The sequence below is a fragment of the Limulus polyphemus genome, unplaced genomic scaffold (assembly GCF_000517525.1).
Source record: "Limulus polyphemus unplaced genomic scaffold, Limulus_polyphemus-2.1.2 Scaffold1829, whole genome shotgun sequence".
In the NCBI taxonomy this organism is placed as follows: Eukaryota; Metazoa; Arthropoda; class Merostomata; order Xiphosura; family Limulidae; genus Limulus; species Limulus polyphemus.
Genome location: NW_013667439.1, coordinates 209,231 through 232,521, shown reverse-complemented (window position 1 = coordinate 232,521; position 23,291 = coordinate 209,231). Strand labels below are relative to the sequence as shown.

At 33.8% G+C, this 23,291-nt stretch overlaps 1 protein-coding gene across 1 annotated transcript in view; it reads left to right on the top strand.

Moving 5' to 3' along the window:
- Positions 1 to 22,448, top strand: part of LOC106465083 (kelch-like protein 10) — a 27,121-nt gene extending 4,673 nt beyond the window's left edge. The window contains exons 2-8 of the mRNA XM_013925278.1: positions 10,475 to 10,674; positions 12,178 to 12,459; positions 16,363 to 16,673; positions 18,081 to 18,272; positions 20,497 to 20,616; positions 21,608 to 21,751; positions 22,213 to 22,448. Coding sequence (XP_013780732.1) covers positions 10,475 to 10,674; positions 12,178 to 12,459; positions 16,363 to 16,673; positions 18,081 to 18,272; positions 20,497 to 20,616; positions 21,608 to 21,751; positions 22,213 to 22,226 — 1,263 coding nt within the window. The 3' untranslated portion in view covers positions 22,227 to 22,448. The remainder of the gene's footprint in view (positions 1 to 10,474; positions 10,675 to 12,177; positions 12,460 to 16,362; positions 16,674 to 18,080; positions 18,273 to 20,496; positions 20,617 to 21,607; positions 21,752 to 22,212) is intronic.
- Positions 22,449 to 23,291: the final 843 nt, after the last annotated feature.

The window sequence follows — 23,291 nt, the reverse complement described above, 5'->3', positions numbered from 1 at the left end:
ACTCCACGAAGCGAAAGGAAGATCTTCTAGATATTAATTAAATTATAAATATATCAATTCATGTGAATATGACTGAAAAATTTTATTTTTTCTGAAAAGGTGTCTATTTACTTGTGACCACGATGTATATATATATATATATATATATCTTTTCAAGCATTTGTATCAATTTTGCCACGAATTCACAAATAAATCCGAATTAATTTTATTGTATTTATATCATCAATGTTCTTAGTTATTTCCATCCACTTCAATTAAGAACGTTGAATGTTTGAAGATGCAAATACATAAACAATATTCTTCTTCACACACACACACACGCCCTCCAGAAAAGGACATGATCATGATACGTCACCTCTTATTCATTGGCAACAACATTTGAGATGAATATTTTTCTCTGACACATAATAAACATCGAGGAGAAAGAACATATTTTAATCTTAAAATTTCTTTCTGGGCTAAAATCCAATGCATTCGTCATATATATGTGTTTTGTTACGATTTTTGCACTAATTTCTAAGTTAAAATCAGGTTTAGATCATCTTTTCCTGACAAATTTATTAAAATCTAATATCAAAATCATACAAACGTCTACTTTAAATGTAAAACGGCCATAATTATCATGTCAGTTCGACTGGCGGGCTTTGAAAGTTCAACACATAGCAATGGCAGTCACTTGTGCTTGCTGAAAATCACGAACTTCCAATCTAGTGTTAATTATATCTATGGTGGTACTTTTACATGTATACGATTGTAAAAGTGAACGATGTTTATAGGAGAGCACAACTATGACATTTATAACATTAACTTTGAATTACTTCAATAACATAAAAACACATTAAGTTAATTCTTTGCCTTTCCCAATACCATTACATCTCAATACAAATTCCATAATACATAATACAATAACAGCATTATTTAAAGAATTTATCCATTTAAAACATACACCCTTATTATATTTGTGGTATTCCACTTAATAATACTGCATATGTGAACAGAAAAATCTCCAGACTTTGGCTCATATGGCACAGCACACGCTTCGTGTACGGGAAGGCGAGGATTTACTCCCGTTTATATACACTTTTTTTTTGCTAAATATTGTTTCAGTAGTCAAGTAATTTTAATGCATAAATCATATGTGAAGCACAAGTTTATCCCCTAGTACAACAATAATGTATTAAATTTAAGCTTACATAATTAGTAATAAAGTCACTATTTACTGTTAACCCTTAATCTCCCGGCGCCATTTTTAAATTCCTTTCTAGGTATGGTACTGCTTTACATTCAAAATTTACTAAAATCTCTTTACTATCAATGTATTTCAATGAAATTATTATTATTATCAAGTACGTTATATTTCAAAGTTTTATGTTATCTAAGTTTTTATTCCTTTATTTCAAAAGAAACAACTAACACAAGAATTAAAAATTGCAGTTTTTGCTGTCACGTGATCCGCTCGCAGTTACAATTTCTCAACTTTAAAGGCTGGTATAGAAGAAACTGTGTGTGTGTGCACTGTAGATGCTTCCTTCAGACATCCAAAGTACACCGTACAGATGTTACTTGCACAGTCCAAGAATTTCTCCCCCAAGGAAACCGTTGTAAATATTTCTTTGGTTTAAATGTATACCAACGCCCACTTGCAAAATAGAAGCTGTGTTGCTAAGCGATAGTTTTAACTTGAATGACACGTTTATAAAAAAAAAGAGCAGATTTTACGCTATCTGATTGTAACAAGGCAAGATCAGTTCAGCAATGTGTGCATTTTAGAACGGATGTCAAAAAAATACTATTCATAAATATACATTACAATCACTAAATTTAAATGTGCTAAACAAAGTACAAAAAATTATGATTAGCAAAACTATTAGTTCACCATTTTATTCATTGTGTGTAAACTATCCATTATTCTTTTTTGTTTTTTGTCTCGTTGTGGCTTATGATACGAAGATAGGTTATACTCCTTTTCTTTATCTTTGCTTGCCATCTTGACACAGTGGAACTCTTGTCAGGTGAATGATCGAGGGAGTCTTCTAGTGGCTTCATCTCTGGTGATACTCTGGAAGTGATCTTTACAGCAACCTCGGGCTCACCTGCAGGTTAATTTACTTCATGTAAAATTTTTGCTGAAGTTAAGTATTTGATGGTACTCCTACCAACGTGCTCTCAATTACAATCATTATGGATAATCCTTGGTTTGGACCACTTGTTATTCTGGATTATACTCTGTTGTATTCTAGGTTGGTAGTTCATCCTCTGGTAGTGTAATTGTTTTATTTTGTATGGGATTTCCTTGTCACAATCTGTGGAGTCATTCTAACCTCACATCTTTATCTCCACTTGAAGTCAGTCCTCAATGTGCACTCTTCTTTGATATCCAATGGCCACACATCATGTGATGTAGAGAAACTTATTGTGGTGAATATGGCTTCTAAACTTTTTCTCACTAGAACTTTATGCCTACTTTCTGTTTCCATCAATCATCTTTCTTCATCTCTGGAGACAATTTCCTATCTTTCGTTATTAAATCATGGCCAACAACTGAAGTTGTAGAGACAGTATCATTCAATATACTGCAATTCTTCCCCCATTAAAACTTAATTGATTTACAGATTGGTTCCTTTCAATAATATACTCCTTATATCTATGGGGTAGATGGAGTATTCTCATACTCAAGATATCATCTCTTGGTTCATTATAAACAACTGATTCATCACGGTCTGGGATGTAATATCCATGTTTTCCACACTTATAGCAGTTTCTTTTTCCTTTCGTCCTTTTTGAGCAGTTTCAAGCAATATGTCCTCTTAAATTATAGTTGTAATACCTTCTGTCCTGAATTTCACGTCCACTGTACTGAGTAAACATCTTCTAATTAAAAACAATATAAACTTGTAAGTTGCAATTGAAACACCTTCTGTCATATTATTTACTTCCTTGCTCTGTAACTAGTTGTCTAATTAATCCTGTCAGTTCTTCTCTACTATCATCATATGGAGCTGATGTTTCCGTACTATTTGATCAGCTTTCCCATAGTTTCTGGATGGTGTCTTTAGTAGTTTATTTGTAAATTTAATAGATTCACGTTCTATTACAAACTGGCCAGCATTTTTTTAAAATGTACATCGACTTAGCTTCACCCACGTTGGTAAAAGAGTAGCCCAAGAGTTGGCAGTGGTGATGACTAGCTGCCTTCCCTCTAGTCTTACACTGCTAAATTAGAGACGGCTAGCGCAGATAGCCCTCGGGTAGCTTTGCGCAAAATCCATAACAAACAAACAAACTTCTCTTTATTCTAATTTCTCTGTTCCTGTCTCTTACCTCTTCATCATAGGTGGCAACTGAGTCTTTTATTTGGGTAGGCTATTCTTTCACTTATATGGGTTGCATACTTTTGAAGAATCAGTTCCTGCTCCTAAATGAATAAACTCTCCTCTTTTGATCTCCTTGTCTCTTTCTCTCCACAAATGCTATATAATATTTTTGAGTTGGTGAGAATAATGCCCAGTGAGGGACAGTTTATTTGGGGAGGCTAATCCTCTCAAAGCCTTTTATATACAGTGCTCCTGCTGTTCATGATTTTATAATTTCTATAATTTTCTCCTTGGTTTTTCTTTAATTTTCTATCTCTTTTTTTCATGATTTTCTTTTAATGATTTGCCTCTTTCTATTTGTTGTTTGTGCCTCCCCCCACTGTCTCAATAGTAAGTATAAAGGTTTATAATGCTAGAAATCTGGTTTGATACCCTTGATTTGAACAGCACAAATAGCCTATTGTATAACTTTGTATTTAACTACAAAGAAAAAAAAATATATGTTTGTTGTTCTTTCCACTTTTACATCAGCTGCAGCAAATTTATGACCTCACTTCGAACATGTGTCATCATTTTGAATATTATTCTAGATTATTTTGTTTTATCAAAATAATCCCACTTATTTCACCAGTGTTTTAATTGGTAAAAATAATGCAAAGTCCACTCCACTCAGTAATAGTAATTTAGTTCTCTGACAAGCCACATTTGTTGATAAACCTAACTTACAAATAAACTAAACATTCACATACTTGTTTAATATCCTTTCGGATATCCTCTCTGGTTGATTAACACATTAGTTTACTGATAACATGGCAACAGATTCACAAACTAACAAATTAATTGAGTGAATCACTGATTGAATTAACTCTTTGTAACTCACTATCTAACAATCTTTTGGTGCTTAAATGTTGTTATTTATTTTACCTAAGTTTCCAGAAAAATCAAAACGTTATGTGCTCATCATAATGCTATTTTTAAAACTCAGGAAAATTCTAGAAGTCACACATTATCATTTTGTCATGTTAAAACTCGTTCTAGCAAATAACAAAAAACATTAAGAACATAGCCTGCAACAACATCGTTGTAACATTGTTGTTTCTTATTAAGTACAAAGCTACACAAAGGACTATCTGTGATCTGCCCACCATGGGTATCGAAACCCAGTTTATAGCAGTATAACTCTGCAGACATATACCACTTTGCCACGGGGGGGGGGGGCGTAATGATGTTCTATCCTTTAGTTAGTTATTTTTGATTAGTTGATAAAAATAATATGAAGTCCAATCCACATGATGCTATTAAATGAACTTATTTCTTCTATAACATTTTATACGAGCTACTCTCACTTTTAACACAAGTTATAGGCATAAGTTCACAAACAGCATTTTCACTTTCAACAGAAACTACTATACTAATGTTATCTATGCTTAACTGAGAAATATAAAACTTACAGAATTTCTTTATTAATCGATCAAGTGACTGAAAAGACATGATAATTCTCACTGTTTAACACTGAACTAAAACACTCATTGACGTCTTATTATTCATTACTCATATTCATAAAATACCATTTTTCTAAATGTTTCACAAAGCTTTTCGATGCTTAACATTCACGAACATTCTAGTTGTTACATTATCATGATTATCCCTCCCTCTAGCTCACAAACATCGAAATCAAGATGTTCAAAATATAGCTTACAGCAATGCTACTTTCTGGATTTACTATCTATTGAACAACCGTAATAATAATAAGAAGAAAATAATACACTAAACTCTCCATTCACCAACTCTTTTTGTTGTTTTTTTTTTCTGAGAGTTATGGTATACAGGTGGGATTGCCTTTGGTCCCTTGTTGTCATTTGTTGTCCTCTCAATGGGGAAGTTCTCCCTGAGTAGTTGGTTAAGTGATTCCTCTGGAAACTCTATCCTTGGTGATCCCTTGGAAGTGGTTTCAACAAGAACATTGGGATCTTCTGTAGGTTAACTCTCCACAAGCAAATGTTTTTCCGGGGTTACTTAACTTGCCATTCTCTTACTGATATGTTTCCAAAGATGATTATGGTGGATGACCTTTGGCTTGGACCACCTGTCCTTTTGGAATCTGTAAACCACATCATTGATTATTTTAAGTACGACATATAGCCCTTCCCAACCCTTGAAGTTCATCCTTTTTTACATAGGGAATGATGCAGTCACACCATGTCACCTTGATGGAATACAATCTTATCAACATTAACATCATATCAACTTTTCATTTTATCACTAGCTGATTTAAATATTTCCTGAATAAAGTCATGTATCACATCAATGGCGTTATTAGTCTATTTGCCTATATTTGTGTAATATTGATAAGTGACTATTTTATTGATGTGAATACAGAAGGTCCAATGGTACTTTAGTTCTCTTCCAAAATCAGTGATGTTAATGGGTTGCCTTTATTTTAATGTGCTGTTGTTTTATATCTTGTAAGGAATAGTGGAAGATCTTCTTTCCACTTTTTCTCGTATTCTTCCATATAAAGTGCACATTTCCACAAACAAGGCTGGCTCAAAGTTTTATTCCTGAATAGAGTGAAGTCCCATAGACACCCCAAAGATTGAAAAAAGTTTATTGACGAATTGTATTGTTAGTGATTCTGCTTTCTGATTAGGAACAGTATATGCATCCAGCCATTTGGTGAAATAGTCAATCACAGTAATGATGTATCTATTCCCACGAATACTCTGTGGCAGACTAACAAGCACATTGACAACTACTATCTCAAATGGTGCTCCAAAACAATACTGCTATAACTTCCATGCTATTTCTTTTGTGGACCTTTTCACTCACAATATAGTCCACACAATTTACATCCAGCTTTCTACAGATCTCCGTCATCGAACCCGAGTATGTCGTCTTCCTACTATTTCTAGTATCTTTTTAACATATAAGTGTCCAGTTGTTGGAAGGTAGTGGAGATGATGGAGAGCTGCAGAATGTAAACTTTGGAAGTACCGACTGTAGTCGTTGTTCCTGTCCACTGGTATCTTCCAATTTCTGACATAAAAATCCATCTTATACACACAACAAATCACATTGTGCTCAGTACATCTTTGTTTTGTGGATTTATAGAGTGACTGTTTGCAATGAAATTTTTTTTGCTTTATTTTTGACCCACTGAATAATTGGTTTCAAACTCATATCTCTTGCATGTCAGTTCAGTGTTGAACCACATTAAATGTTCTATCTTCACTTGTGGATGTAACTTCTTGGACTACGTTGTACAACTCCCAGTTTGTTCCTGAAGAAGAAAGGCCTAGCTTTCGAAAGTGCTCGAATTATAAGGTTTTTATTCATTTCTATGAATACTTCTTGAACCTACGTGTTTTTCTAACATCACGATTGTACTTTAGGCTGTTCATCTTTGTTATCTCATACTTCATCTTTTCACAGTTCCTGCATTCTTCATTAATCCACAGTTTTATGATAGTGTATCAGCATTTCCATGGATCCATCCATAGCAACGCAAAATGTTAAAGTTGTACTTCTGAAGTTTTTGGAGCCCTCCTGATATCTTATATTTCGGATTGCAAAAATTCAACAGCCGTTTTGATGCTACATTATCTGTCTGGAGTGTAAACTTTTGCCAAATATAAGTAAAGATGAAAATGACTTAGGGCTCAAAAAACCCTTAATATCTTTTTTCCGAGTTGCACAGTACCTCATTTCTGCAGCATTTATGGCATTGCTGTAGCAGGAAATCACATGTTCATTTCCATGTTGTTTTGTGATAACACTGCTTCCATTACATTAACACTGACATCTGTATCTAATGTGACCAAAATTTCAAGAATTGGGTATGCTAATCCAGGAGTTGCGGTTGATTCTTTTTTTTTATATTGAATGCTTATTTGGCTTTTCAAGTAATTTGTGTAGAAGACAAGTTATCTCAGATAATGATTTTACAAAATTATGAAAGTAAGAGTATAGCCAAACAAAATTTCTTACCTCATACGAGTCCCTTAGCATTGGCCAATTCTGAGCAGATTCAGTCTTAGATGAGCCTGTAGACACTCCTTCCCTCCTTACTATGTGTTCCAGGAAACTCACCCGTTCATGGAATAATTCAAACTTCTTGGTACTCAGCTTACTAGTCTCTTTTTTCAATTGATCCAGAACTTCATTTATCCCTTTATAAGCATTATCAAAGGTTTTTCTTTGTATAATTATGTCATCTAAGTATATGAGTATGAAATTCCAGCTGTTAGAGACTACAACCTTTTAGTCTCTATGCATTAAATAATCCAAATAGTACTTCATTTCCTGCAGTAAAGACGATCTTTCCTATTTACTTAATCAACTAGCACTTACCAATATCCACTCTTAAGATCCAATGTTGTAAACTACTTTGATTTAAAAAGAACATCCAAAGCAGAGTCAGTCTTTGGTTGGCATTCACCTTTTGATAATCTACACAGAACCTTGTGGATCCACCCTTCTTCACAAATAATATAGGTAATGCCCATTGTCCAGTACTTAATTATATTCTCCTTGCTCCTTCATAGCTGCTAACCATTTAACAGCCTCAGGCTCTCAAACTTATTTACAAAGTGGGAGTCAGCTGGGTAATTGACATATTAGGACTGCATCTGTGGTATCACTGGAGAAGGTGTCTCGTTATCTTGTGAGCAAGTCATGTTATTTATGGTCTGCTGTTAAACCTCCATAGCTCTGGTCGTAAAGCTTTTGTGAGTTGGAAAACTGTCCTTATATGAGAATTTGACATCAACTTCCTGCATCTTGCTTCAGAGGTGACTACTCCTGATGTTGTTTGATATGGAAGTACTGTCTTTACAACATCATATTTTGCAATTTCCCATACAGAATTGACTCGAAATTATGCTTTGTTGTGTTCCTGGCCCTATTAATGACACCTTTATTATTCAGATCCACGAGAGTTTTTCCAGCCACTAATATTTCATAACGTGCTGGAGTGTTTGGTTCTAATACACTCCAGTCACTAGTTGTAAATTTATTCTGGTATCAGCATTTCACTTCTTGGTGGCACAATGACTACCCTCTTTGTTATCACTGGAAGTTCGATTTTTTATGTAGTAATCATCACGTAGTGCATAGGGATTTACTGGTCATAGACTGTGAATTTATTTGAAGCTAGCCTAACCTCACATCTATATCTCCATGAAGTCAGTTCTCAATAAACACTATTCCCTGATGTCAATTGTCCTTCATTAGGGGTAACTTCCAACTTTCTTGCTGGAACTTTATGTCTATGTCTGTTGCATCTATTCAATTTCTTTCATCATTGTTAGAGGCAATTTCCCAACTTTTATTAACAAATTAAGCCAAACTTTAGAAGCTGTGGATCCACTGTTGATTAATATACTGCAAGGCTTCCTGTCATTAAATACATGGACTCGTTTCTTTATATAATGAACTTTTTATTTCATTTGTGGCAGATGAAGTATTCTCAGTTAAACTTTGCTCCATAAGTCCATCTGGTTTCTGGTTTCCAATGTCTGGTTGTCTCTTTGTGTTTGGGCTGAAAAATGTATCCTTATGGTATTGTCTTCTTGGTGTATTAATAGCTGTTGATTCCTCACAGTTTCGGCTGAGCTGTAATGATCAGGTTTTCCACTTCTATTTCTCTTTCTGGTATATTTTTTCTGTATTCTGGGAAATATATCATTTCAAGTGTAGCTTTAAATGACTATTGTCCTGTGGTTTATTTCTTCTATTCTGTATAACTAATTTTTTTCAGTTCTTTTATACTATCATTAGGGGGGACATATATTTGAATACTACTTGATATGATGATCCTGCAACTTCTAAGTGGTGCCTTTGGTTGTTTTTCTGCAACTTTAATGGATTCACACTCCATTGCCAACTGCAAAGTTTCTTTAAATATGCACACCTACTTTGTTTCAACCTATTTCTCATATCTTCATCTGTAGATAATAAAAGATAATATCTGTAGTGATAATAGATGCAGATAAAATAGATTCTCATATTCCATATATTGTAGTAGATGGTTTTGTAGGTTGGAATTCTTGATCAGTTGCAGAATGATGTGTGGATAGTTTTTTCTCTCACTGATGTTCTTTTCTATCTCAATGGTCTCATTTTGTACTTTTAGAATTTGGTCATTACAATCTTTCTGTGCGTCTTCAATATTTGTTACGTTTGTTGTGTTATTATTTCTGTACATCTAAAAATCCGTGTATCTTGTCTTCAGTAAGGTTTATATTTGTTCTTTCTTCTTCTTACACCATTACATCTTTCTTTTAGCTCCTCTCATATATTCCCATGCCTTACCTCTTGATCTTTTTCAATTTTAACTATATGTATTTCTTTTAATTTTCTGTTTTCTTGTTCTTGTAATTTTCTAAATCTTTCTGTACTTTTTTTTATAAATGTCTATCTCTTTCTGTTTCTTTTTTATTTCTTATTATCCCTAGAACGTTTCCTATTTTGCTTTCTGGCCATGTGGTTATATTGAAAGTCGACATTTATATAAAGTGCTATTTTATTTTCACCAAAATAATCCCACTTCTTAGATAAGTGTTGTCACGTTGTTTTATCATTTGGCCAGTTGTTTAGGATTACTTGCTAAAAGTAATGCGAAGTCAATTCCATGTAATGATAACAAATTATTTTATTTCTTTTAAGAGTTTTCTATGGCTACGTTCACTTTGACACACGTTATGATCGAGCCTTAGTTCACAAAAAACATTTTCACTTTCAACAGAAACTACCATACTAATGTTACCTACGCCTAACTGACAAATACATAACTTACTTACTTCTTATCGGTCAAGTAACTGAATAGACATGTTAACTCTCACTGTGTAACAGTGAAATGAAACACTCATTGACATCTTATTACTCATTACGCGTTTAATACCTAGATATCTCATAGAACTTTACGATCCTTTACTTTCCCGAACAATATAGTTGTTGCATTATTTCCATCATCATGATTAAAAGTTCCGTTTAGTAAAGAAATGTCTAAACTAAAACACAGAAAATATAGCTTGCAATAATATTAATAACCTTGTATACTTGAGATCGGACTTAAGTGCTAAAAATAACGCTTATATGTGAATGGCAAAATATTGCAGCTGTTTTTTTACCACATTAACGAGTGAATGATATGCATTTAGGTATCTAACCGAAGTTCGGAGTTTCCATTTCTTGCTGTTGAAGACTTGGAGACTCTTTTGAATACAGATGAACTGAACATCAAAGCTGAAGATCAAGCGTTCATCGCTGCAATTCAGTGGGTCGATCACGATCCAGAAGACAGGAAACGACATCTACCGACCTTACTCGGTACCATTAGGTTTGGACTGTGCAATTACGGGTGAGTAATTGAAAAACACGTAGGATAATTTTGCTTTGAGCAGTAGTGATACATTATAAATTAAGGTTATATAAAAGTGAAAGACAAGTGAAGAAATCATATCAATAAGCATGATAATAGTGATGAAAATCATGCTATATTGCAGACTGTTTTTACGTTTGTCTAATTAATCCATTGCAGATTTCAAATTAGCAGGCATCTAACTTAAAATCCGTAATGGACTAATTAAGAGGAATGTAAAAAAAGTATAAGTTGTGTAAAGTAAAATGAAGGTTATAAATAACACATGCTCTGTTTCTTACAACTGTTAATCGACACTCTTGGCTCTTCAGATCACATCACATTAAAATGTAGGTTATAAATAACACATGCTCTGTTTCTTACAACTGTTAATCGACACTCTTGGCTCTTCAGATCACATCACATAATTAGATGAATGAAACATTTTTTGAATTTTTCAATGTTCAATGTATGTAATTCCAATAAATATTGTAGGATAGCTGAAAGTAGGTAAGTTTTACAGAAACAGTTATCACTAGAGTAATCCTAACTCACTTTTTCCTTTCATTAAAAAGTAATTTTAGTGAGTATTTACAAATATATTTTGGAAATCAGTCCTCCACTTCCTATTTATAGAAAACTCGTCAAAGCGAGAGCTTTATAAGTGTTTTTTATTTGTTTATCTAAATAGTTAAAATAAACAGCTACATTAAAATGATCCTTCATGTATTTTATACACTAATAACATAGTTTTACATTTTACAGTAGTTTCCACATTTGCTGAGGATAACTGTCACACGAATTAATGACGATATATTCATACTTTTTTTAATGTTTGTTTAGTTATTTTTCTACGTGAGGTACGTACTTTAAGCTCGTCTGGCAACTAAACAAGTTGAAAGAAGCTGAATTTGGATTTATTTAATTAGCCTCGTGTTTGGCGATTGATATGTAGAATCCTGTAAAATGCCAAATAATTAAAACAAATTGTTGTGCTCCAATATATATATGTATATTAATTTTATTCCCGTTTAGAAAATCTAATACAATGTTTTGATCCCGCAAGGATAATATGTTTTTTACTAACGGCTCCACACGTAAGAAGTGCTTTGCCAATCAAGTGATTTTGTGTTTCCGTTGTGTTTTTAGATGACCATTGTTTAGCTTGAACTTCTATTTACTTGTACACTAGTATTAAAGACACGTATTTAAATGGTTGAACTGCTATAGCATATTACTTGTACTTCATATTCACTCACACACATGATGTTCAACTCATTAATAGTGGCTCCAGAAGATGTCGAAAAAGCGCCTCTAAAGTTTTCCTAAAATAACTTAAAAAATGTTTTTCATTATTAAGTATACATTTTGTAAACAGTTGGTGGTTTTCAAAGTTTTCATTAAAATTAGTTTTGTTTTTATGCTAATTACATTCATTTAAACTTTCATTATGTTCATTGAAATACGTATATGTTTTCGATACTTTCCCTCCTTTTTATGTAGGTATTTTGTTGACCATGTCTTCAAACACCCGTATGTTACAGAGAGCTATGAATGCCAGGCTGCGTTATTTGAAGCGTCTGTGCTTCTTGTAGAAATGGAAACAAATGGATCCAACAGACCTGTTTTAGAATTTCAGCATCCACTCTTGCGGCCTCGCGTACCTTACGAGATCTTGTTTGTTATTGGAGGATGGAGTAGTGGAAGTGCCACCAGCTTAGTGGAGACATATGACTGTAGGGCGAACCGATGGTTTTTGAGCACCCACAGCGACACAATGCCAAGGTAAACTAATTCAGTCCAGCGCTGATGTAACATATTATTAAGTTTCCGCCAGGGGATACTAACATCACGGTATTTTTAAGTAGATTAAACGTATTTTCTTATTATTGTAAGGTACTGTGTGAAGTTTCTATTATCATATCAGTGTTGTTATCATTGTTAGTGAGTATTTTATTGGATAAACGAAGCTCAATTACTCTTTTTTTTACCATTGTTAGATACTAATTACTCACCAGTTACATCCTACGTTCGGGATTTAAATATGCTTTCAAATTCAGGGAAGTCCTGAGAACTGTGTGTGGTGGGAAGAGTCAGGACATAATTCTGGGTCTTCTTGTTGGAAAAAAAATAGATGTCTGAGTTCTCAACTCATTAAAACATGAATCAACTATATAAATGGTTTTAAGAAGGGTATCCAAGTTTTGCTGACTTCTATGCTTGGTTAACTGGGTGTATTATCGGTCAGTTTGATATGGAAGCTTTAATATTTTCTAATGTGTATTGTTATCTTAGCGATGTTCCATTTGTTATATGTTTAAATGATAGGCTATTGCAGACACACCAGTGTTACAGTCTTGTATGTCTATTATGATCCTGAATTTTGACTCGTGCTGTTATTTCTCTAGTGTATTGGAATCCACATTTACAAATGATATTATAAAAAATGGTTTTTGCTTTCCATTGCGTTTTTAGGTGGTCTAGTGTTTACTAACTGTGATTTTATTGTATTGTATCTTCTGGACACTGTTCTGAACTTATACTGCTTCTATATCCTTTACAATCTTTTTTTTAATTTCTGCTTTGAATTGTATCTAGGTGTTATTTTTTTAGGTGGCTCATTAATTCTGAAATGTTGCCTATAGTTTGTGGCCAGGGCTCTTAGATTGGCTATTCTGAAGACGATAGTTTTGAAATGTGCCATGTAGAGGTTACTGATGATAGGGTTGATATAATTGAAATGTGCCATGTAGAGGTTACTGATGATAGGGTTGATATAATTGAAATGTGCCATGTAGAGGTTACTGATGATAGGGTTGATATAATTGAAATGTGCCATGTAGAGGTTACTGATGATAGGTAGTACTTTTTAAATTAAGGGTATATAGTAATGGCAGGATGGCGTTAGAAATAGAAACTAAATAAATTAACACATCATTTTTTTATTGGCTTCAAGTATTTTGCTTGTATTTAAGCACAAAGCTACACAAAGGGCTATCTGTGCTCTGCCCACCAGGGGTATCGAAACCCGGTTTCTAGTGTTGTAAGTCTGCTGACATACCGCTGTGCCACTGGGGGTATACTGCAAGTGTACACTAAAACGTTTAAAAATATGAATGGAATGCACATCGATTATAAATAAAAACCATTAGAATTCATAGTTATTCACTAAGAACGCTAAATATTGGTTTTGTGATATGTGAAATATAATATTAATAAATAATTGGTGTTAAAATATAATTGTTGTGTTATTAATTCTTACCCTAAAAGTCTGATTTGTAAGTGACTTAAATAAAACTGATAAAAATTATAATTAATTTGTTTAATCCATAACAGTCGCTTTTCATCAAAAGTGATGATATATCGCCTACACCACTACCTAAATCTGTTGCTTTCCAGACAGCCTGATGAATCCTGGTATTGGGTAAAAGGCCTCTTCCGCACTGGATATGGCAGATGTAGTGTGGTTGACATATAACGTATCCTCCTTTATTTTCTCACGTGGGTGCTTAGAAACACGATGTTTGTTTGTTAAGTAAACAAACAATGAAGTTATGTTTGGTGATCGTGGTACACAGAGTAGTAAGTTATGATCTACTAACTGAGGTTCAAAGGTTTGTTTGTAATTAAGCACCAAGCTACACAATGGGCTATCTGTGCTCTGCCCACCACAGGTATCGAAACCCGGATTCTAGCGTTGTAAGTCCGCAGACATTCCGCTGTGCCACTGGGGGGCAAGTTCAAAGGATACCGAGTTACAAAGTGTGTAATCCCTTTCGTCAGAAAGAAAGCTTTGAATTAAGAAATGTTTGCAAAAATGATCTTTTTTAACAAATAAGAACAACGATGTAGTTACAAATAAAATAATGAAACAAGAGCAAGTGTGTTGAATTAGCAAGAGAAAAGAAGTATAATCTTAGCGAACTCTCTATAACCAATCCAGTGCTAGCACCCCTTCCGCCATCAATAAGGTAAGTGAAACTACAAAATGAAAATGAACCCAAAGTTTAAAACAGTATTGAAAACAATAAATGCTTAGATTTCAAATAAACTAAACATATATTTTTTACCAGATTCCGTAATGAATTGTTTAGTTGAAAATGTTACAAAAATTTCTCAGTCATATTTTTAGTAAAGAAAAGTTGCAGCCAAATCTGTTAAACAAAGTGGAATAAGGATTTTTGATGCAAGAAAACAACACAAAAACTTCTTAAGCCATGTTTGTACATGAAACCTCTTATTCAGGTGACCTTCGTTTACTCATGGGCGAGTGCACGAAACCCTGTGCCATTTTGCTGATTGAAAAGACTACTTTCTATTCCTGAATTTCATGAACTCTTTTTTTTTCTACAAGAAACTCATTCAATTTCCAGTTAGTAAATGAGGTCCCGAACAGAGCTAGCAAGAAGCAAAGTTAAGGTGTATTTAGTTGAATGACTTTCCACGTCCAAACTGATTTTAAAGAAAATATAGAAATTTCGAAAACAACAAACAATTGTATTAAATTATGAAGTAGAAAACACATGCTACCATCTTGTACTACTTGATGAGCTCTTCCATTACCTTTATAACACTATTTTGCTGGACAATTATTTGTATACTAGCCACGACCAGCAAAACATTCGCGGTAGTTTTCGGCCCTTCGCTTGAATTTTCCTTATTCTTTCATTTTCATGCGTGGCATTTAAACAACACTTTCTTGCAGGCATTATGTGTTAGATCGATATATTGTGGACTATTTGAAAAATGTTTACGCGGTCAGAAAACCAAACTCTCGTAGACCTAACTTTCTAAAACTACACGTACGTAACTTTACTTAGTAAAACTAAACGTAAAGTAAACAATAAGGTATAGTAATGGTATTTATAATAGTGTACAAAGTATGAAATAATTATTAACTTTCAAGGTATGACACAGTTTTACGAGTTCAAACAAAGAAACTTAAAAAAACGAAGAATAAAACCTGTAGTAAAGAGAAAAGTAGCTAAAATGTTTCTTTGAAGTTAAGCACAAAGCTACATAATGGGCTATCTGTGCTTTGCCCACAGTGTGCATCGAAACCCGGTTTCTAGCGTTGTAAGTCCGCAGACATACCGCTGTGCCACTGGGAGGAAGATAAAATGTGTTTATAGCAGTTTATGAAACGAACAGAAGCTAAATTATTGCAAAGTAAAGTAAATGTAAAGTTGTAATGAAGGAAAAACAGCTGAATATGCAGAAACATCTGAATGCATGTTCACAAAGTGATAAGCATGTGGTTTTGAACGAACTGCGCTTGCGCATTTTAGACCTAAATGCGCCGAAAAAGTACATAGCAATTGTACTTGGTGTAATGTATAATTTTTAGGAAATTACACGCAGGTTAAATATTGTTTGTGTGAAATACTTTCCAAATAAAAAAACTAAAGTTAAAATCGAAGCTAGTCGTCACGACATTGTGCCATCATGTCCCATACTCATTGCAAAAAAGTTCCAGACTGACAAACGCAACATATTATTTATATAGATACTACCTAAATCATATTGACATTTTCTAAATATATATATATATTGGGAATAAAAGTGGTATTTTTCTTAACTACACACTTTTGAATTAAACTTATTTCTTCTTTGTAACATTGAACTAAAGAAAATACTAAAGACAATGATGAAGTATGGTGTCACGTTTTTTTTTTCTTTTTATTACAGAGCTTATCATGGTCTTGTAGCACTAGAAAGTTATATCTACATGGTGGGTGGTTTTGATGGAAACCAGTGCTTCAACTCTATGAGATGTTATGATTGTATATCACACGAGTGGTCTGAGCGTGCTTGCATGTATGTAGCTCGATGTTACATCAGTATTGCTGTATTAAATGGACTCATCTATGCTCTTGGAGGTTATGATGGTCGTATTAGAACAAACACCGGTGAAAGTTACGATCCTCAAAGAAATCAGTGGACTCTAATAGGAAATATGAACCGGCAACGCAGTGATGCGAGTGCTGCTTCATTAAATGGTAACTAAACATTTCAGGTACCTACACACTGCCTAACTGGAAAATTAGAGAATATTCTTTATTCTATAATGTATATAAATTGGTTATAATTGTTTTATAAGTACTTATGTGGCATGTAATGTAACATATTACATCAATATGAGCTGTGTGAGGGTTTTATATATATATATATATTCTATAGCAATCATGAGACAGGTGAATGATCTCAGTGACTTCACAGGACGCGTGATAATGAATTCCTATTGAACCAGTTAATTCCTCAATAAAGTGATCAATGTATCCATCAAGACTGTTTTATGAGTATTCCTGAAATGGCAACATTTGTAGAAAACCAGCACTGGAAACACAACTCAGATCACAAGTAAGCCCACAGACATATGTAATGTGTTGCGACAAGTATCAGATGTACCACAGTAAACCAAATAACAGTAACCTTCAAAATTTGATTAGACATACCTATTTCCACTCAATGTGCGGGAGCTATGAATTATGGATTTTTGGTAGCATGCCATCTGTGAGCAAACCCTATCAGTGCAAATAACAAGAAAATTTATCTGCAATGATACCTGGCGCATCGCGAGTGAGGAACAGACCAATGGAAGAAGGTCATATCATCTGGTAAATCACGTTTCACCCTATTTGCAACAGATAGAAAGACTTATGTGTGGATGAGATCTGTTGGAGCATTGACCCCACACGCATCATTCTGACAGTCCAGGGTGCTGAAGGTGGTGCCATGGTCTAGGGCTTCCGTGGTTGTGACCCCCTTTTCCCATTTCAGGGCCAGATGACATCACATGAATACTCAGACATTGTCACATACCAAGTTCATTATGCAGTGCTAATTCTGTATCTGTATGTGAATAGAATGGTTCTGAATTTCATTTCCATTACATTTCATTTCCTGTATTATGCAGGACTAGATTACAGAACATGACAGTGAATTTGTCCATTTACTTTGACCAGGTCAATTCTATCTAGCATGCGTGGAATGTTTTGATACAATGTATCACAACCAGTCACACCGCATAGTGCTCATTGACAAATGGTTACAAGCCACATCTTGTGCAATCCATGCCACCATATGTTGAAGCAGTTATCCAAGCCAAAGTGCCTCTGCCCATTTTTATAGACATTCTGTGACTGTATATTATTATTATTCTTAAGTTGTCCTACAGTTTTAAAATTAACGAGTTAGACCATTCATATATATATGTTCTTTCTTATTCCTCTATTAAGTTCTCAACATTGATTATATGATCGAATTATGCAAGGAAAACCTTAAGTTGTCAAATAAAATGTATTACCTATTTTTATAGTTTCTGTGTGAAATACACAAACACACACACACACACATATATATATATATGTACATATGATATAGCAAAATATTATTCTTCTATATAGGAAAAATTTATGTGGCTGGGGGTTTTAATGGTCATGAGGTTCTTAACAGTGCTGAAATGTATGATCCACTGACAAACTCCTGGACATTCATCAGAAATATGTCTTCTCCTCGTAGTGGAGTAAGTTTAACAGCGTATAATAACACCCTCTACGTCCTTGGAGGATTTAATGGGATGACAAGGCTAGCCACTGGTAAGATATGCTGGAAGAGATTATTCTCACTTATCTTAATTAATGTAGTCCAAAGGTATTTTCTGCTGTACCTAAAACATTCACTTTCAATTTGTAATATAATGTAGTAGGTTCAATCGTTACTCGAACGTTTTTTGTTTTTGTGTGTGTGTGTGTGTTGAATTTTGAAATATGGGAAGGGAGGGGAGGAACTTGTAGTGTATTACAGTAAGTTCATCAGCTAGAATATTTATGTTGAGGTTTGTAAACTGTGGTGGGGGATCCACTTTGTAACATATTTTAATAAGTCCATCTTTTAAAATGTTGATACCGAGGTTTTGAAAACAATGGTTTGGGCTTCAGTTTGTGACATACTGTAATAAGTTCATCTCTTAAAATGTTGATACCGAGGTTTCGAAAACAGTGGAGTGGCCTTTAACTTGAAATATATTGTAATAAGCTCATATTTTAATATGTTGACATTGATATTTGGAAAACAGGGCAGCACTGATCGTTGATGGTGCTCTGTGCAAGATATATATTCTGCACCCCTTTTTTAAACATCAGTCTATCATTACCTTCAAAGAAGCAAACTTGTGCCCCCTATGAGTCAGCACTTTGTGTAGGTGCACCACTCTATCTTTGGTACAGCTCTAAGTAAGTAACTAACTCTCATGTACAAGTGAAAGATTCTTTGATGAAAATTGACTCTTAGACCCATGCCCGAGATTATCAATGTGATCACAAGTTACATAATGGAGACAGGTACAAGGAGAACATCCAAGACAAGTGAGACCTTTGTCAGTATCATATAACTTATAATGCACGCGAGTATCATAAAGGCATAAGTTATTTATGGGTATAGGCAACAACTGATTAGTTAGTGGCCCGCCGGTAGGACGATGGTAAGTCTATGCACTTGTAACTATAAAATCCGGGGTTCAATTCCCTGTGGTGGACACAGCAGATACCCAATGTGTCTTTGCTTTAAAACACACACGCACACGATCAGTTACGGAAAATGTCATTGTTATTGGATCATTTTGTAAAATGTGAAGATTTTTCTAATCCGTGAGATGGTAAAGTATTACAAGTGGAATTTTGTTTTTTGCGTTGATTAAAATCTCGGTTCTGAGGATGAATGCAACCTTCTTCATAGCATTAGCCATCCCAAAAGTAAGTTACCCACGTTCAGACAAAGAAACAGCTTATTTGTTTGCCTAAAAGAGAAATCATTGTTATCATTGCAAACAGAACTGTGTTTTGGCTTTGGAGGGCCATAGGCAGAAATTATTCACCTCCCCCCCCCCTTCCTTCCTGTTTTGCATATGAGATGTAAAACATATTAGATAACCATTAGACAATAAGGAGGGGGTCTGGAAAAACAATCAACTCCCCACAGAGTCCAGGGAAAGGTACCAGAAGGCAGGGATTTTATACAAATTATCTTTCTACAATATACAATTCTGCATTGCATTCTACTATTGTCTAAGCATAACATTTTGCTGTAAGACATAGCATATTATTATCGTTTTTTCCATCTAAGTTACGCGTGTGTGAAAAATTGACCGTTCATTCTTTGAAGGCAATGAGTCTCATGAAAATGCTGGAGGCTAGGTAGTTGCCTGTTGTGAATTTTTTGGTACTACTTCAAAGGCGATTGAGACAAAGGAATTGTAAATATGGAACTATGCTCGATTTCCAAAAAATAAATGCCAGAACGCACTAAATAATTTAAATAACTAAGAATAACGTGCATCCAACAGTATATATTTAAGTTAATGAAAAAAAAAGGAATAGGAGAAACATCTGCTTGGTCCCTATTGGAGTACTGTTTCAAGCAACTTTGAGGTTTCAGTTACAGCATAAACAGGGAATGAAGAGGCAAAGTACGTGGATGGATCTTCATCGTTGTTAGTCGAAGAATCTGAATTCCCATTGCTGTAGTTGTGAAAATGTGCTTGTAATTGAGATGACGAATCATTGAATGGACAGTAACTGCAAGATTCTCAAAATATTTGAGGGGATGGTATTTGTGTAGGCTGTGCAAGGCTATTTTCTACGTTATTTAACACGATTGTATTTGAGTACGATAAATGGCTATTTTTTATAATAGATTGATATGATGATGTTTGTGTAGGCTGTACAAGGCTATTTTCTACACTGTACTTAATATGGTATTTGTGTAGGTCGTGCAAGGCTATTTTCTACATTGTACTTGACACGATTCTATTTGTGTTTATAGTAGCTAAATATGATGTCACCAGAAATCAGTGGACTGACCTCCCCGACATGTTGACTCCTAGGAGCAATTTCACGACTGGCATAGTTGACAATCTCCTCTTTGTAATTGGAGGATTTAATGGTGAGTACTTAATTTGTAGTAAGAAAGTTGACTAACGGTTGTTAGTTTCTTGATAGAATAGAAGGTAGTTGGTTACTTTTTTTTGTAACTAAACTCTTATGATTGTTTATACCTGTATTTATTCACATTGCTATATAGATGTACTAACTGTCATCGTCAAGACTGCGTCACATTAGTTAATGCAGGTGCATCAGGATCATTCTGAAGTTTTAATAAATGTGATAATTTGGCACGTTGACGGAAATAATTTATAAACAAAAGAGACAAAATATTTTCAGCTCTACGTATTGTAGAGTATTTTCTTATCAGTATATTGTGTTTTGAATAATAATAAAAAAGGTAAAAAAAAAAGACAATTGACTGTGATATTCTAAACTTTCCATTTCCCCCTCCATCACAAGTTATTCGACCAAGATTTTCACAATTCAACAACAATGTAAACGGCCTAATATTCATATAAAAAAAAAGACAATAAGCCCAACTGGCCAGCACAGTTAAGTGCTCTAGCTTGGAAGCCTGTTCGGGAAAGTGAATAATTAATGTCAGACATATTAAGTTTAGTTGTTGTTAGTGTTTGCTTCCTCCTGGCTCTTTATGCACGTAAGTGCAAAATTATTCACGTACTCAGCGTTCAGTCATTTTAACTGATTTTTTTTTATATTTCACCGTTAGTGCTTTGCCGTCTTCCAAGTCTAACTCGTATTCAAGTTTTCATTTCTCTTGTTTGGCTGATCGCCTGTTTCACATTTCTCAAAATCTCAACTGTTTATCCCCAATTAATTCTCTTTGCTAAACTTAATCAAAAGTAAGTATCAACAACCGAATTAAAATATTAATTCCATGATATGCACGTGAGAGGATAGGATGAACAGGACTAATCACGTAGTCGCAATTAAAACAAAAGTGTCGCTCTATCACTGAAATAGGTTGCAAACGTCTGCATCACTAAAGGTTTATATTTAAACTAAATCTTCTTACATATACCTAACAGGGAGCACCACTGTCCCATACGTTGAAAGCTATGATGCTACTATCAATGAATGGAAAGAAGTCACCAGCATGAATCTTAACCGTAGTGCCCTGAGTGCATGCGTACTAGAGGGTTTACCTAATGCACGAGAATACACGTTTCTTGGTAAGTTATATTTTTGACTTGTTTGATACCAACAAAACGGACTCGTATGCAAGTACTTTCAATTACTAAAATTAAAAAGAAAGTAATTGGAAGAACATAACTTGATGGTTTGAGCGTTTAACTGTCAGTATGGTCATGTTTAGCAACTCTAGACTGTATTTGAAATATTTTCAAGTTATATAACTCTGGTTTCTTTAAATATGTTTTTAGGACAATTTGTCCAAATCTGAGTTTCTTCGTTTGTCAGTCTTAAAGTGTCAGTTGTCATCCGTGTGTCTGCCAATATTTTTCACCATCTTGACAAAATAGCTGTGCATTATTACCTCTCTCAAACATTATAATCCTGATGAGTTTAACATTCTTTTGAAGTTATAGTATTATTATGAAAAACCTGTTTAAAGACGAGTAACAACTATAAGATTAAACCTATATTCCTTTTTTGTTGTTTTTTTTTTTAACAGGAAATACACCATAGCAGATTAAAATGGCATTTGTTTATGCATACCTATTGCGTGAGCATCCAAACTGCTTGCCAGTCCAAAGAGCACCTGCTAAATATATATATATATAGTCAGGTGACCCAAAAGATTGATTATAAATGTCATATCACGTAACATTGTGAGAACATTTTAAAATTTGTATGTAGAAAAGTTTGTTTGTATATATAAATATTTACAATATGTCTATTTTTTTTATATCCTGGGAAAAGGAAAATCATTTTAAGAAGAATGGTGTTATATATTTACTTTAGTGTAAAAAAATAAATATATATATATATATATATATAATTTTGTACTTCTGATGGTAGTCATGTAAATATCAATATAAAATTTTATAAAAACAATATATTTATTTAAATTTGTTCGGTTTTCTGATTGGTTTGATTTTTTTATTTCAAGATTATAATAAAACATTTTAAAAGAATAAATTTTACTCATATTGTAACTGTACTTTTAAATTTTTGTTAGATGTCTTGTTTTTGTCGCAAGTTTATTGTATTGTAATAAAAAATGCACTCCTTTTATGCTCTCTTTAATTTTATTTTTCTTTTACTGCCAACTGCAAGTTTGTGCAACCTTCTACTGGATGTTTAGTATTCAGAAAAAGGCAACTTCTGGTGAATAACAATCGCTACCATAAAGTGTACAGAAAACATCAACAATACATGTTTATGTTCAAACTTTAACAATCTTATATTATACTATATAAAATTCTTTATTTTGAATACTTAAAATATTTAATACTTAAAGCTCGTGATAAAGGCACACTCGAACACATCTTATGTATAAGTGATGATGCTTGTGACAAACTATAGCATCCTCACACATAATTATGAATAATTGTGCATAGTTTTTACTACTCCAATGTTCAAACACTCACTGTTACTTTAAACATTCACAAATAATACTGTAGTAATAAATAAGTTTCATACAGATGAATCACAGAAACTTTTATACCCATTGAACAAACGTAAAGTAGGCCTAAAGTAATAACCAAACAACTTTAATCAGTGGGTTGCAAGTGCCATAACTTAAGTGAA